At 36.3% G+C, this 16523-nt stretch overlaps 1 protein-coding gene across 2 annotated transcripts in view; it reads right to left on the reverse strand.

Annotated features, from left to right (window-relative positions):
- Positions 1-16523, reverse strand: part of NDST4 (N-deacetylase and N-sulfotransferase 4) — a 280730-nt gene that overhangs the window by 4414 nt on the left and 259793 nt on the right. Inside the window, exons 8-12 of one of the 2 annotated variants that reach the window (XM_003798172.2) lie at positions 16383-16479; positions 9999-10122; positions 7731-7905; positions 2638-2808; positions 1474-1583 (exon numbers count right to left, since the gene is read on the reverse strand). In XM_003798172.2, the coding sequence (XP_003798220.1) occupies positions 1474-1583; positions 2638-2808; positions 7731-7905; positions 9999-10122; positions 16383-16479 (677 nt within the window). The remainder of the gene's footprint in view (positions 1-1473; positions 1584-2637; positions 2809-7730; positions 7906-9998; positions 10123-16382; positions 16480-16523) is intronic. The other variant, XM_023518192.1, reaches the window with a different exon arrangement.

Here is a 16523-nt window from a genome sequence, read left to right on the forward strand (position 1 = left end):
TATTTTTAGTTAATGGGATAGAAACATTACCTAAACTAATGCTGAGAGAGGGGAAGATATGATGACATCCATAGCCATTAATAAGAAACAGACAGTAGCTTTGTCTACTGTATTTCCAAGTGTAGGTTAAAGGTTCATTAGGGTTGTTTTAGGAATAACCCAATCTTGTTATTGATTTTCCCATCCCTCAATTATACTATCTAATTGTCTATTTGCTAATTGTAATCTGCTATGAACTGGGAAATTATATAACCAGGTTGTTAGAATTTTGTCTAATATTCAATAGGCTGTACATCAGACCTCTCCAGGGACTCTTTTATGAGTAAGGTGCATGCCCTTTTAAGATATATTTTGTCTGCTTAGAGATTTTGTTTCTTTTTTGTCTCTTTATGTTCATATTTTGTCTCTTTATGTATTCCTTCAGTTGTAATTATCCAAATATACGATTTTATTTTCTCAAGATGACTGCAAGTATATCTCTCATCCTACATTCTCTTCTGCACAACACCCCCCAACAAGAGGTGGAGACTTATTTCTCTCTCCTTAAATTTGGACAGGTTTTTGTGACTATTGTAACCAACAGAATGTGGCACAGCAATGCTGTGTGACTTGCAAGTTTGGGCCAGAGAAGGCTATCGTTCTCTTGGATCAAATGCTTCCTGGACTTATTCAGGAAAGCGAGAAAGTCAACTTGCCCAGGAAGTAGTTTCTTCATCTCACTGAGCCATCTCAGGACAGAAGCCAGTGATATGAGTGAAGAAGCCTCTAGATGATTTCAGTCCCCTGTCATCTGAGTCCTACCCAGATAGTCAAGTCTTCCTAGAAGTGACTCAAGGTCTCATGAGCAAAGATGAGCCATCTTGGCTATGTCTTGTCTAATTCCCAGCCCACAGATTCTATGAGCATAATAAAAAAACCCATATATGCTAGCAAATTTTAAGGTGGTTTATCATGCAACAATGGATAACAGGAACAATACACAAGAATATATTTCGTTATAAATTATTTAATAAATTCAGAATAAAACATGAATGTACACCTTTCCCAATTCTGCTCTAAATATTGCTCATTTTCACAGAGGGAATGATGGGCACCAACATTTCCTTTCTGACCAGTCAATTACTTGTAAAAAGAGACTATATCTTTTACATCTTTGTAGTATAAATTTCTAGGACATTCTCTGCACAAAGTAGGCATGTAAAATCTTTACTTAACTGAACAGATATTGGATAAAGCTCATGGAAAGGAGAATTTGTAATAATATAAGATATACTTTAGAAGATAAGAAAAGGAGTATTCCTGGTATTCAGAAGAGACATTGCATGAATAATGAGGCTATTCATTCTACTGCTTTGAGTAGTATAATGATGTAAAAATTAATAGCTAGTATTAATGATGTTGTATACACACCTCCCAGTGATAATTTATGATGATAAATAATGGAAACAAATTCAAGCATGAGAATAGACTCACGTTAATGCTTCAGAGTAATTATAATGAGGTGTAACTCCCAGAAACTTCTGGACTTCATCCATCACAGTAGCTGGGTCAGATCTCAGCTGCTGTCCATCAATAATTAGCAACTGTAAAGTCAAAAATAGCCACTTTACGAAGCACAAAACAAAATAGAGTAGACTGAGCGGTCTCCCTTGACCTGGTATGGCATTAATTAGGTCAGTGTGAAAAGGAAGAAAAAATGAACTCCTTAGAATACATTTAAATGTTTACTATTCCTGTCTCCTTCCCAATAAACAATAAAGTTTGCCATAGGCACAATTTCTTATGAGTTACCAAGTTATAGCCCATAACTTACTTTATTGTAAATCAGAAATAAACATAAACACTTTACTGATTTATTACTTCAGTAGAAACACGATTTTCCATCTGTAGTGTAGTCAGGTGATGCTCCCGCCTACCAAATTCCCATGAGCAACTCTGAAGACAAGGCCTTATATGGTTGTCATCCAGATGAAAATCACTCATCTATTCTTACAAAGGAAGACTCGAAGTAGTTTCTTCCTGCTTTTCTGTTCATTGGTTTCCTTCCCTACAATATCAGAATTGCCTGAGGAATGTTGAAAAAAAAGGTCTATGATATCAAAGGCCACCTGCTGGGCGTCAAGTATGCCTGAGCTGGAATGCAGAATGGAAAGGATAGAATAAAGGATGCTTTTTTCAAGTTCTTATTTCTTGTTCTGTCTCATGTTTTGGGGGGTGTCACAATACTTCTCATTTTTGCAGTCTAATGCCTGACCTCCTTATTTCCTGATAAGATTCCACAAAACAGACAACATGCAGGTATTTGCACATGGTGGTCCACAAAGGAATTGCAGAACTGGTTGCTCTACTAGTAGTTGGGAATGGTTGCCTGTAAATCACATGATGTCTCTAGTGTGAGGACTTACCATTTTCAGACCAGCTACTGTTCTAAAGAAGATTTCAGAAATATGTTTCAAAATCCTTTAACATTTCATAGTACTGATGAAATTGAAAATGTAAAAGTGCACATTTCTTCATTACATATCAATGTCTCTGATTATAATTGTCATTTGTGGTGGTGATAATTCACATTTTCTGTTTGTCAGTGGAACATAATTGTGACATAATAAATAGAAGATGTTCATTTCAGGACATTACCTGAGAAGTAGCAAAGTAAGTTAGCCATCTTTCTATGTGGATTGCATACCATCCAGGTACCAGGCATCTTCTCTGCAAAACTTTTAAGTCAGGTGGGGCCCAGTGTCCTGTTGTGATAACTTCATAGAAAGTAAACTTCAGGGCAGCTGGATCTTCATGTGATCGTTGGTGCTTTAACAAGAAAGTCAGTCGTAAAGTTAGTTTTTATTTTATTTTATTGTCGAGGAATCATTGAAGGTACAATGAGCCCTGTTATACTGCTTGTGTTTCCTGGGTAAAGTCCCTATATTAATAGTGTCCTGCCCCCCAAGAGGTGTGTCACACATCATGGCCTCAGGCCCCACTCTCTCATTCCCTCTCCCCTAGCGCCGCCCCTCCCCAGGTTTTCTTTTTAATGCCTATGTAGATATGCACGTGTGTGCAGGTGTGAGTGTGTATGTTTTATGCGTCTGCCTATATGGGTGTATTGACTTCATTTCACAAAGTATTCAAAATTGATTACTTGACTTTAGAATGAGAAATATAATAAAAACTAAACTATAGGATGTCCCAACAGTCACCATACCTAGGGTGAAATTTGGAAATTGTAGCTAAATGTACCTTCATTTTCAAAATATTCATTACAAAACGTTACAAGGAGGGCCAACACGTAGAGAACATTTTGTAAATATTTTGTAAAATTATGTAAGTTTTTTCATCTATTGAAATAGGCATTGATCATTTATTTTTAAGTATTTTAAAATACAAGCCTTCAATATATAGCAAGTGGTATGCAGATAGACTTATGGTTAACTTCACATCTAAAATGTCTAAAATGTTTAAGTGCAAAGCAGAGACAGAGCACGAGGATTTTCTTCATGGCTCTGATTAGAAGTGAAAAGATGTCAGGGAGCAGACAAATCATGCCTGATGGAAAGAGATTTATCCAGATGGGAAAGAATAGGCACATATTACTTGGTTCTCTGTTTCCATAAAGCCACTGATGAAGATTCTGACATTTCCCCAACACTCCTGCATGGCAGATGTTGTGGATAAAAAGAAAACAGATGTCTGTTCTTAATGTTTGTTTAGGTGTCATTTTCAAGTTGACGTTACTCTAGATCCTTTCCTTTTGCTCTCCCTTGGGCTTTATCTAGACATGCTAATTCCCAAATACTGGTTCACTTCTACTTTTCAGTTCCAAATCCACAGAGCTCTTTATACCAAACCATCGTTGGTTAAGCAGGAGAGTGCCCAGCTCAGTGAGAAATGAATTTAACAGTCAATACAACTTCACAAAACTTCCTTAAGCTTCTTTCTAGAACAAAAAACTGAGATAGATTCTGGTGATAAAAAGATATAAGTAGACTTTGATTTCTTCAAAGAAATCAAGTCTAAAGTGGGACACAATGGATCCATAGATTGTAATAAAGTTGAGTATTTGACTAGAAGTTACTTGCCGTGACAGCCAGACCAATAAGTAATTAATTCTGACCGAAAGATGAAGAGATCTTTTTTAATGGCTGAAACTTTTGAGCTAAAGATAGTAAGAAAGATTTTGATAATCAAGGAATAAAATACCAAACACATAAGGACACTAACAGAAGTTTGAGGTAAGTTTGAGTGAAGGTAGATCTTGTATGTGAGGATACAGATTGTGAGAAATCTGGAAGTGAACTTGAAGAAAATTAAATAACCAGAAAAGGAAAGATGAGTATAAAATGGTCAATAAAGGAGTGGAGCATAAAGGAGTAATTTTTAAGTGGCAGAAGCTTGAAGCCCTCTCAAGATAGTATATTTTTTGACATTCTTATAGACACAATATAAACATTATCCCGAGTATGTAAAAGTCCTATAATTCATTTAATTACCAAATGTTTAGGAATTATATATTTTAAATAATGATCTATATGCTTAATACAGTAAGGCGAAAATGTCTATTTTAAGCAGTGATAATATGAAATTGTACTTAATGAGTTCTATACTGAGTTACACCAGTTTAGACTCAACTTTACATTCCTACAACCAAGTAGGTTAGCATAAAAATATGACCAGGAAGTCACAAAGACATATATTGTATGGAAAAAAAATAGCACTATCATTCTTCTATGAGGTCCATTATAAAAATGTAGATAGAAATTACAGTGGAAGGTGACATTTGTAGGAGTTTCTGAATTACACCTGCTGAGCTTGGGATTTATGGTATTTATTGAAAAGATAGAACTAGCTAAGTCAGAGACCACATTATGTTGAAAAGTGGAGCAGTTTGGTGCCCTACTCTTAGCAATAGGCAATAAAAAGGTTTATCAGAAAAAATAATTCCGTTCAAACCTGTATGTACATTCAATGAATTTATTTGAAGAAGCACACACAAAGAAACACCCACATCATAAAGATTCTCTTTTATTTAAATTTCATCTATGTGAAAGTAAATGCTTCATTTAGATCTATTCTACAGAGTATGCTTTCTGCCAGAAAAATGTGCATTTCCCCCAACTATTTGGATTCAAAACATTTTTTATTTTATTTTATTGTTGACGATTCATTGAGAATACAGAGAACCAGGTTACACTGATTGCATTTGTTAGCTAAAGTCCCTCTTATAATTGTGCCCTGCCTCCAAAACATTTAATTAAGACTTCTCATCTTAATGCCTTGAGCACAATTAAAAAATAAGTTTATTATGATTAAATGTATGAGTTCTTGTGATGTAAGACATTTTCTTGTATCTTGTGGGAAATACTGACGGATGGATTCTGATGGTAATTTATGAATCTTGCTTCCTCCAATTTATGTTTCATATAGAGCCCCCGCTACTTGCAATCAATCTGCGATATCCATCAGCATTTGCTTTCAGTAGTGTGTATTTATTGAAGAAATTTCAAAAACTCAGAGAAAAAAAGAACGAAAGATATAAAATTTGCTTTTTATCTTACTACACCCTTTAAAAATCCCCCTTTAGTCTTCTCTACCTTGGCATTGATTTCTATATAGGCATCATACAGGGTGGCCATAAAATTTGTATGCAATTTAAAATTGCACACTATTTTAAATTGCACACGAAATTTATAGCCACCCTGTATATACATGTACTTAGTGTGCATTCAGGTAGCTAGGAGTTTGGTATATATGCACTGTTATCATCATAAATTCAAGATTACCAACTTCAATTAGGCCATCACTGCTGTCGGCAAAATTCCATTTCTATGGTCAACTTTATCCCGCCCCTTGTCAAAGATTTCACATGCTCTTTTTCTCTCTTCTCAAACTGCTATGTGTCTTTAACTATCACCTTCATTTTCATCAAATTACATCATTCCAGCTTTCTCAAAGTTAAGAGAGAACATCACAGTCATTTCAGTCTTTCTATCCCTGGCCTTTGAATTTACCAGCGTATACATCCGTACATCATTCATCCCTTCCTCTATTCCTCAAGTTTCAACCCAGGGGTTCTTTGTTTTCCTTTTTTAATTTTATTTATTTACTTATTTTTGAGATAGAGTCCTACTATGTTGCCCAGGCCAGAGTGCTGTGGTGTCAGCCTAGCTCACAGCAATTTCAAATTCCTAGGTTCAAATGGTCCTTCTCCCTCAGCCTTCCAAGTAGCTGGGACTACAGGCGCCTGGCATGATGTCCAGTCAATTTTTCTATTTTTATTTATTTATTTATTTTAGTACAGAGGGGTCTTCCTCTTGCTCAAGTTAACCTCAGACTCCTGAGCTGAAGGGATTCTCCTACCTCAGCCTCAGCAGGACTATTGCAATAGCCTCTAATTGCATTTGTTTGAATAGTCATTTGTCTTATCCCAATCCATTCTCCAATAAAAAAGCCTCTTTCTCAAATGGTTCCAGCCCCCATGTATCTCCCAAACTCATCTCCTTCACCTGGGATTTTCCAGAGAGCCACAAGGAATCTCTCGTAGCTTTTACAAATGTGCTATGGTTCTTTACACCTAATGTAATTTATATATCCGGTTTCATCTCCACACCCCTCCTTCTACTTTTCTACCCTCATTCAATTAACATCTACTCTTCCCTAAGTTTGAGTCTAAAGTTTATTTCCCTAGATCTAGACTGCTTTCAGAACCCCTTAACATACTTCCTCACAGCATGATAATAACGTCTGATTATATCTTTGCGATAATCTGATTAACATTTATCCACACATTAGAATAAATACAATGTTTAATTAGAATAAATACACATTAGAATAAATACAATAGTTTAATGTTGCTAAAGAATATTTCATTTCAGTGTGACACGAATATATATTGTTGGATATTTGCATTTCCTTTTGTTATTATTTGTATAGGTAGTGCCGAAATGCATTTCAATATTTGTATAGCTCTTTTAAGTTTTCCTTGTGATCCTTTCCAGAAGAGGAATCACAGCACTAAAGGATCCACATACCTCTTGGTAACTATGCCGAACGAGTTTTCAGAAAATGTCTCAAATGTATATTCTTCTACTGAAATGCTTGAGAATTTTTATCCTCACCCTCTTGCCAGCATAAAAAGAAATCACATTTTTTTGTCAAGATGTGAAAAAAGAGTGTTGTCTAAATTTATATTTTGGAGACTCTTAAGTGGAGTGATCATTTTCCCCATAAATTATTGAACAGTTGAATTTTGTGTGTGTGTGTGTGATTGTCTAGGTGTGTCTTTGCTCAGTTTTCTACTATACTTTATTTATTACCAATTTGGAGGGCTGTTTTATAAAATAAGGGAACTAAGCAATTTATCATGTACTTGTTGAAGACACCATAGACACTAACTTATAAATTGTTACTTTTTGATAGCCCAATATTTTATTTTTAATAAAATAATAACAATTTATTTTTTGCCTAAAACAATGTTTATATGGCAGGCAATCTAATATTTCTTTGATGTGTGATTTTTTTCCCTATCATTATTTTATGCTTGAAAGTCTTTGCCCAACTTGATATGAGTTAAAAATTCAGCTTTAATTTCTCAAAATTTGAGGGTGGCATATATGTGGAACTCATGTTTTTATATTTTACTCTCCAATGTTTCTGGGCTCCGTTTTGATAATTTGTCATTGCCTATATTCAAGCTCCAACCAAATGCTTTCAGCAGTATGTTTTGCTGCTCCTACCTGGTACCAAGAGTACGCCCTGTCTGAGGGGTCAATGAGGATGGTGATGATCTTGGCCTTGGGAATGAGAGATGCAGCTCTCTTGGGAGCATCTTCTGAATGGAAGTAATTAGCACTCTTTTCAAACAGAAAGTCACTGGTAATGTTGGATGGTGTAGGGAAAAAGTCCATATACCTGAAGGCAGAGAAAGACCACTGATTAATCTGAGATTGTTTTCCTTGCCATACTCTGAACATGAAATAAGCTGAAAATTTTTAGATTCGTGTCTGTATACCAATTTCTAGTTGCTGTGTTATAAGACTCTGCATAGAGGATATTCTATAGACTTTGAATATGCAAACAATCCAAGCTGTTATTTTTCTAATGACCCATTTTAGAGAAGGGGTGAGATGAAATAAGTAAACTGATAAAATGAGATGAAATACGTAGACTGATAAGGACCAAAAAATACTGTCAATTGGGGCTGATGTTCGTGAAATCCAGAAATATTAGCTTTACACCATCTTTCTTAGCTATTATTTTAAAATAGCAAGTTTATGTTTACAAATTTGAAAGCAGAAATTCTTAAAGGTAGATTAAAGTTCACAAGGCAGAAGGATGCACCAGTTGAAATAGCTATAAATCACTAGCCGTTTCGGGGCATAGCTGTTCTCCTTCTTCTTAACTTCTGCATAATTTGTAGAATATGTAGCGGCGTGAACACATTATCGTCTATCTCAAATCATTAAGGGGATATTTCCTGCCAGTTGCTCCTGTGGTGCCTCGGCGGGTTCACTTCTCCATATGCTGGCGGTACGTTCCTCTGCGTGTGGATTATGGAATCAATATGTTCTGAGGTTAATTCAGTGCAAGGCTTTAATTATGTGTATAACACCCCTTACAGCTCATCACTTCTCTAACCCTCAAATGTTCTAGAAACAAATAATGAGAGTGATTAAGAATTCATAGAAGACGGCTATTTCCCTCTTTGACACTTGTTATTATGTTTCCCAAATGTGGAGTGGTGAAGAGGCTCATCTATATGCCTGCTTAACAATTTGTGTTCCATCTGAGGTCACAGATCAGAGAAAATTGCTGTTCTGCTTTCCGTAATTTGTATGCAATTCTGAATTGTATTTATCTTTTGTAAAGGAAGGTTGGATAGTAATATTCTAGATGCAGAGTGGACACATCTCTGTTGCTGATGGTGATTCTGATCTGCTCACAGGTATTTCCCCTGCCCAACTGTAATCCTAGCTACTTCTATTCTTTTTTTTTTTTTTTTTTGAGACAGAGTCTCACTATGTGTCCCTGGGTAGAGTGATGTGACATCATAGCTCACAGCAACTTCAATCTCTTGGGCTCATGGGATATACTTTCCTCAGCCTCCTGAGCAGCTGGGACTATGGGTGCCCAGCACCACATCTGGCTACTCTCGCTGCTTCTAAATGAAGGAGAATTTCACTTAGGACACGTTCCTATGTGATAACAACACACAAAGTTACATGCTACAAATGTGTACAGTGAGGGGAAACTTTCCCAGGGGAGATTTGCTTTATATACTTGGGAACCAGAAATTAAATTCAGGACCACATTTTCTTGAAAAATGGGAGTAGAGCTAGAAAAAATTCGTCTGGATTGAAGATCATTATCATTTCCAATATCACATTTTTTCTATTGTAGTTTACAGAAAATATTGTGATATAAATTCTTTCCACAATCTATCAAGAGCTAATTAATATTTATTTTATGCATCTGTGTTACAAGAATTTGATATGGTTTTGTAAATGTTCTGTTATTATTCACATGACAAATATCAGACTGTATTATACACTACAACATATATAGTTTATGTGGTTAATGAAGATACTTGTCACTGGGTATAAAATGAAACAACCTACTGATTTATTTGTTTCCTCAAGCATCATTGCAAAGACAAATAATGTGTTCAGTTAAAAAGTAAGATTTAGGCATAGTAAAATAGTACTTGAAAAGACTTTAAAATATCCTTATGAATAATTCTGATGAAATGTGTCCCATAATGTTCTTTGTTCAATCATATTAATTTACCAGAAAAATATTATCATTATTGCACTGTCCAAATCAAATTATAGGCAACACCGATTAAACATATCATCATTATAAATTAATTTCTAATTCACTGTTGTAGAATTGAGCATAACAAATTTATTCTGTAATTATGTAGACGCCATGCATACATCTATAATTGCTCTGCAGTGATTGAGCATGTGTTGATAAGGGAATTTATTTTTTGTTATTTTTCTTACCAGTCAATTCCCTTGTGATAGTTGTTGCCATTGAAGAATTGAACTTCTTCAAATGTTTTTGGGCTGGGGAGATTGCTGACGATGGAAGGGTGCATAAGAAGAAATAAATAAAGTGCAGTTGTCCCTGTCACAAAAAGACAAAAGGTTAAATGGCAACAAAAGAAGAGTCAGAATATAAATTTAGCTTATTTTTGCTCAAAATGTAATATTCAAACAACCAACTTTTTCTATGTCAAAATGATTTCCTTAAAATCACTTAGGCACATTCCATGCACAAACAATCTAAGTGTTCTTTTATAGTCTCCATGACTCTATTCACTTAAGCGCTGGATTTACTATCAGCACACAGCCAAGGAAAAGCAGACTGATGGCGCAGCACTGCAGACATCAGGCAGTTCAATTTTCCTCCCGCAGCCCGGTGAGTGGCTAACGCATGAAGGTCATGGGCACCTCCATCTCTTCCTCTACCATCAGGTGCAGTACCTGAACCTCGTGGATCTTCAATTAACAATGGAATTCAAATCAATTAATGAAACTACTCAACAGAGGTTGATGTGTCAGTCTGTAAATGGTCCTGCAGTAACTCTTGATGAGGAAAACACATTTGCTGCTCTCAATTAACTTAAAGTCCTTGTGTAGAGCTAACTTAAGTACACAGGCAAGTGGGAAAGGTAGGTGTCATATGAAAGAAGACCAGCGTGCTCTTTCAATATATGATAAAGTGAGTGATTTAAGCCTGATGAGTCAGAAAGGGTTTCCAGGAAGATATATATTCTAAGACTTTCCCTTAAAAGCTTAAGTATTACTCAGGTTGAAAGAAGAATGGATTGTAAAAGATGTCCATTTTAATATCTTCCCTGGCAAAACAGAACAACCCAGTCTGGTGACTGAGGCACTGGCTGAATAGTCCAGCTGACACAGCCACTTGTGTACACATCTCAGGAGTCTCAGATGTAGTCTCTGAACCTTATTTTTGTCAGAGCCAAGCCAAAGACTGGGTGTGATAGCAGAAAAGACTCGTGTAGTGACTGGGTCATCATAGCTCTCAAAAATCAAGGCTTCTTTTTCTCGAAAAAGTCAACCCTTTTGTGACATGTTGGACTGAGGAGGATTTGTTAAATGTCCTTGCCCTTGGAGAACTGGAGCTGAGTGACACATACGGGCTGGCAGAATGATCACTGTGGTAGCTGGGGGATCTGGAAGTAGAGAAGGCCAGCAGATCACTGGCATTTTGTGCTCATGTACCTTAAGCCATTGGTCCCCAACTTTTTGGCATCAGGAACTGGTTTCATGGAAGACAATTTTTCCATGGACCAGGGTGTTGGGGGGGAGGTTGTTTCAGGATTATTTAAGCATATAATATTTAGTATGCATTTTATTTCTGTTACCATTACATTGCAATCCCTGGTTTGGCAGAAGTAATGCTCTTTTGTGCTTAGGTGTGATATTGTTCCAGAATTAGATGCACAAATAACACCTCTTTTTGATGAGCCAGTAAACTACACTGATTATTTTATTACAAAATCATAAGCATATAATTCTGTAACATAACAATATCACACTCAAGCACAAAAGGGCATTACTTATGCCAGATTCTGTGTAATGAAATAACCATACAACTCACCTCAGTGAGGAATCACTGGGAGCCCTGAGCTTGTTTTCTGCAACTAGACATCCCTATAGCCCCATCTGAGGGGGATGGGAGACAGTGTCACCTGAAGTGTGTTGCTTATGTCCTTGGTTCCACCTCAGATTATCAGGCATTAAATTCCCATAAGGAGCACGCAACCTAGACCACATATATGCACAGTTTAGAGTAGGGTTCGTGCTTCTATGAGAATCTAACGCCACTGCTGATCTGACAGGAGGCCATCACATCAGGTGGTGATGAGAGTGATGGGGACCAGCTGTAAATACAGATGAAGCTTCTCTAGCTTGCTGGCTACTCACCTCCCACAGTGCATCCTGGCTCCTCACAGACCACTGAGTGTTATTGGTCTGTGGCCCAGGGGTTGAGGACTGTAGCCTTAAGCTCATATGAAAAGACTACTGTGCTAATTGTATTAATGAGATTGCCATCTGTCTGGATCCCCACAGCTTTACATGACCAGCGAGAGGTATGAATGGCTAACAAGGAAACAATAGATCTAAGAGGATCAACCACTTTGGAGGGAAGGCACGTTAAAACATCTAGAATGGGTGACTTCTCATGAAATAAAAAGGAAAAAAAAAATAGATGCCTTTATGGAGACTTAATTACTAATCTTAAAAATACTTTGAAAAAAATAACAAATATAAAATCAAATCATGCAACTCAATTTAAAAAAGCAAAAAGGATATCAAACTGGTTAACAACTAAATTAGAGGGCTGAAGAGTAGACAGACAAACTGTCTCAAGCACATTGAAAAATACAGATGTAATAGCAACGAGGGATGAGCCTGGTCTTGAAGAACCAATCCGATTTGATTCCAAAAATAACAGGAGTTCCAACAGAGGAAAATGTGAGAAGAGAAGCAACAATTTTCCAGAGATAAGAAATAAATTAGTGATAAAGTAGTAGTTAGGAGAAAACATGGACTCCAGAAGGGTCTTTTAAAAATATTTTTTAAGATAAGACTTAACATAAATATGTTTAAATCATGACAAGAATAAAGAAAGTGTGTGTAAGAGAGAGAGAGAAAGAGAGATTTGTGAGACATCTAAGAGAGCTGAGATAGTTGATACTTTAATACCCCTGAGGTGTTCAGTGTGAATGCATCCAGAGCACAGATAAAGGAGTATGTTTGAATTATTACTGAATATCCAAAAATAGATAATTTATAGTTTCAGTCATATGCAGAAATGTTTAATCTCCCTGATAGTCACAAAATTGTACACTGACTCCCCTGGCCTCTAGCTAAGTCAAAAACTTTATATTCTGAACTTCATTCCCCGAGGAGCTGGAAGGACATTAGGAGGCATCTCCCAAGTGGGAGAGCAAAAGTACTCTCCACTGGAAACAGGAGACAAGGGGTTGATAGTCACATAATGAGCCATCACATCTGGACCTACTGCACCGAAATGTATACATTTTAAAAATTATCATCTATGTTTTTAACCTACTCTTGACATTCATTTTTATTTAGTTTCTTAGCTATAAATGTTTTATGAAAGAAGAGGAAAATGCCTGATACTTGGTAAAACCTTAAGAGAAATGATTTTGTTTTCTGTCTGATCAACTTCTTCTTACTTTTAATATATCACACAGTAAGCCAGCTAAATCATGATGAATTAATATTGACAATGGGAAGGCTGATTTTCTGGAAGATTTAGGGCCAATGAGTTATGCTCTTAGAAGCAGTCTACTAAATTTCACCCTATGGGGAGTTATCTTCTACACTGGAATACCAAACCTTGACTCTGGATGATGAAGGATACACAACTAAGTGTCCCAAGGATCTCGGGAAGCCTGCATTCAAACGGTGAAGGTTGGAAGCCCAGAGCTACTGTGCCCTCTGTTCAATTCTCTTTTGTCCCCCTCACCCCCTGAACCAGTTTCAGCCAGGAATCCCTTCCAGGATTCAGCTAGTGGCTAACTGGAATACTAAGTCCTTCCATTCTCACCTCATAACAACTGAGTAAATAGGAGTCTGAAGACAAGTTTTGTGCCTCATATTCATTAAAAGGATGCATGTACCATGTTTACATGGTTGACAGGAAACTTGACCTCTAAGGGCAGATTTTTAGCATTTATCTGTTACCCCGCCCCCAGCTAATTTGCAGTCTCCGACAGCAGTGAGTTTTGCCAATCGAAGCAATAATAATAATAAAATATGACTTCATACTTCTATGATTGGATTTTAAGAACTATTATAGCCACTTTAATATTAAAATCACATTTTATAGCCCAGAAAATACTTGACTATTATTGTCACATACTTTCTTTGTTTCAACTTCTTATTTGTTTGCTTATCTAAGAAAAGCCAAAATCAGCTAAAGTCTTCATCATTTGACAGGTCAAATATTAAAATCTAAAGGTATAACTTATTATCTTCATAAATGCAGACAAGGAGGAAAAATAGATTTATGGCTACTAACCTGTAATTTTCTACAACTAAAAAGTAATAATATTCGATGACAAATGATAGAGGATATACCTTTAAATTAAATTTTTTACCATAATTTTATAACACATGGATGTTTTATTTCTTTAGCAGTCATCCCAGAGGTAGCACTGTTGTAAAGCAGTTGTTAGAAAATTAATGCACATTTTAAACACCGACAACAAAAAGTGATATATCCGCAAGTGTGTACTGCCTTTTCCTCCTCTCTGCACATGTGTTAACTTACTGTTGTAATACAATTTATACTCGTAGATGAAGAAAAGATTAGAGCAACCGATATCTAATAGTCTGGAAATTTTGCCCAAACCCTTAAAATGATCTACTTCTTGTATTACAAATACCTTCATCTGGGCCAGCCTTATTTATTGAGACTGTTTGTTTTGCGTTATGGTTTGTGCACTCACTGATGAAAATGCTTCTTGTAGTCAGAGTAGTGAATTCAAAACACAGCAACTCAATAAAAACTTTAATTAATCAGGGCAGGAACAAAGTGTATAAAACTGTCACATGCTGAAGAAAGTATAAAATATTCTAATGGAAAGTGTCATCTCATTGGTGAAATACTTTCACTCTGTTTCCCTGCATTCTTATACAGTTGTCTTTCAGCGCGTAAAAAAACACCAAGGGAAAAAAGGCCGGAGGAACCTCAAGTGATTCAGAAAATCATCAGCGCCTAATGATTAATTTAAAAACAAAAATCAAATCACAAGTGTATAATACAATATTCAGAAGTAATAATGGCAGGGGCTGTGAACAAAGAAAACAATTCCAGGCTGATATGTGGTGCAAAATAGTTTGAATCTAGACAATCTATTTCTATAAACTAATTCAAAAAATTGATGAGGTAAAGCCACAAAAAATGAAAATAAAAGATTGATGCCATACTGTGACACATAAATTCAAAGGTTTCAAAAATTTGACTTGTGTGTTTTACAGTTTTGTTGTTGTTGTTGTCATTGTTTGGCAGATGCCGGCTGGGTTTGAATGCACCAGCTCTGGTGCATGTGGCTGGCACCCCAGCCGCTGAGCTACAGGTGCTGATCTTATGTTTTACAGTTTTAAAATATACTATTTGAACAGAAACTTCGCTGAAGATGACAGGTGCATGGCCTAAAAACACATGAAAAAATGCTCATCATCTTTAATCATCAGAGAAATGCAAATCAAAACCACTTTGAGCTATTACCTAACTCCAGTAAGATAGCCCACATCACAAAATCCCCAAACTGCAGATGTTGGCATGGCCTGGACATGGACACTTCTACACTGCTGGCGGAATTGCAAACTAATACAGCCTTTTGGGAAAAAAAGTATAAATTCTCAAGGAACTAAAAATTGACCTACCCTTTGTTCCTGAAATATCATTACTGAGTATCTACCCAGATGAACCAAAATCATTTTACAACAAGGACATTTGCACCAGAATGTTTATCGCAGCCCAATTCATAATAACCAAGGCATTGAAAGCAGCCTAAATGCCCCTCTACCCATGAATGGATAAGCAAATTGTGGTATATGTATACTATGGAATACTACGCAGCCATAAAAAGAGGGAGGCTGTACATTTTTTATGTTTACCTGGATGAAGCTGGAGCATATTCTTCTTAGTAAAGTATCTCAAGAATGGGAAAAAAAAGTATCCAATGTACTCTATACTATTATGAAACCAATATAGATACACTTACATATTCATACCAATGATAAAACACAAAGTCCAAAAAGAAGGCAGGGAGAGGAAAAAGAGGGGAGGGGGGGACGGCAAGTGGAGGGAGTATATTTGATGGCACCTCACCTAATGTGCACAATGCCAGGGTACATTTCAAAACAACTAAGAGTATATTATAAATGTTTTACCACAAAAATAAGTAAGTGAGGTGATGGGTATGTTAATAATTTGATTTAAGCATTCCACATTTATCAAATCATCACATTGTACCCCATAAATGTATACAGTTATGATTTAACAAAAATTAAGGAACTAAAAGCAATAAAGCTCTTCCTGTGCATCCTTGGAAATTGAGGAGAAAAAAACAAAATAAAATCTATAGTTGAATTTAGCACTTAAGTATAATTATCAGGCAACACTGGAGTCTTCTTGAGCCTGTGGCATAACCGTTGTCCATGGTGATGAACAGCAAGCAACTGGAGTACTGAACTTGCATGGATATCTAAATATTTCACAAAGCAAAGCCTAATCCAATAATGTCACAAAACAGTGTATTTCATAAAATAATTTTTAAAAGAACGTAAGTATGTAGCAGCATGATTGGCTATTCTTACCTGTTTTTTGTGGCCCAATTACCAGAAATTTTGGTAAGTGGTCACACGTTTTCTCTCTGGACCAGATGTCTCTGTGCCGCTTATCATCACACGGATTCTGCAAGAAGGAAGAATAAGGAATCTTACTGTGCAGTGGATGCC

Source organism: Otolemur garnettii, unplaced genomic scaffold (assembly GCF_000181295.1).
Source record: "Otolemur garnettii isolate 467f Iridium unplaced genomic scaffold, OtoGar3 scaffold00129, whole genome shotgun sequence".
Taxonomy (NCBI): Eukaryota; Metazoa; Chordata; class Mammalia; order Primates; family Galagidae; genus Otolemur; species Otolemur garnettii.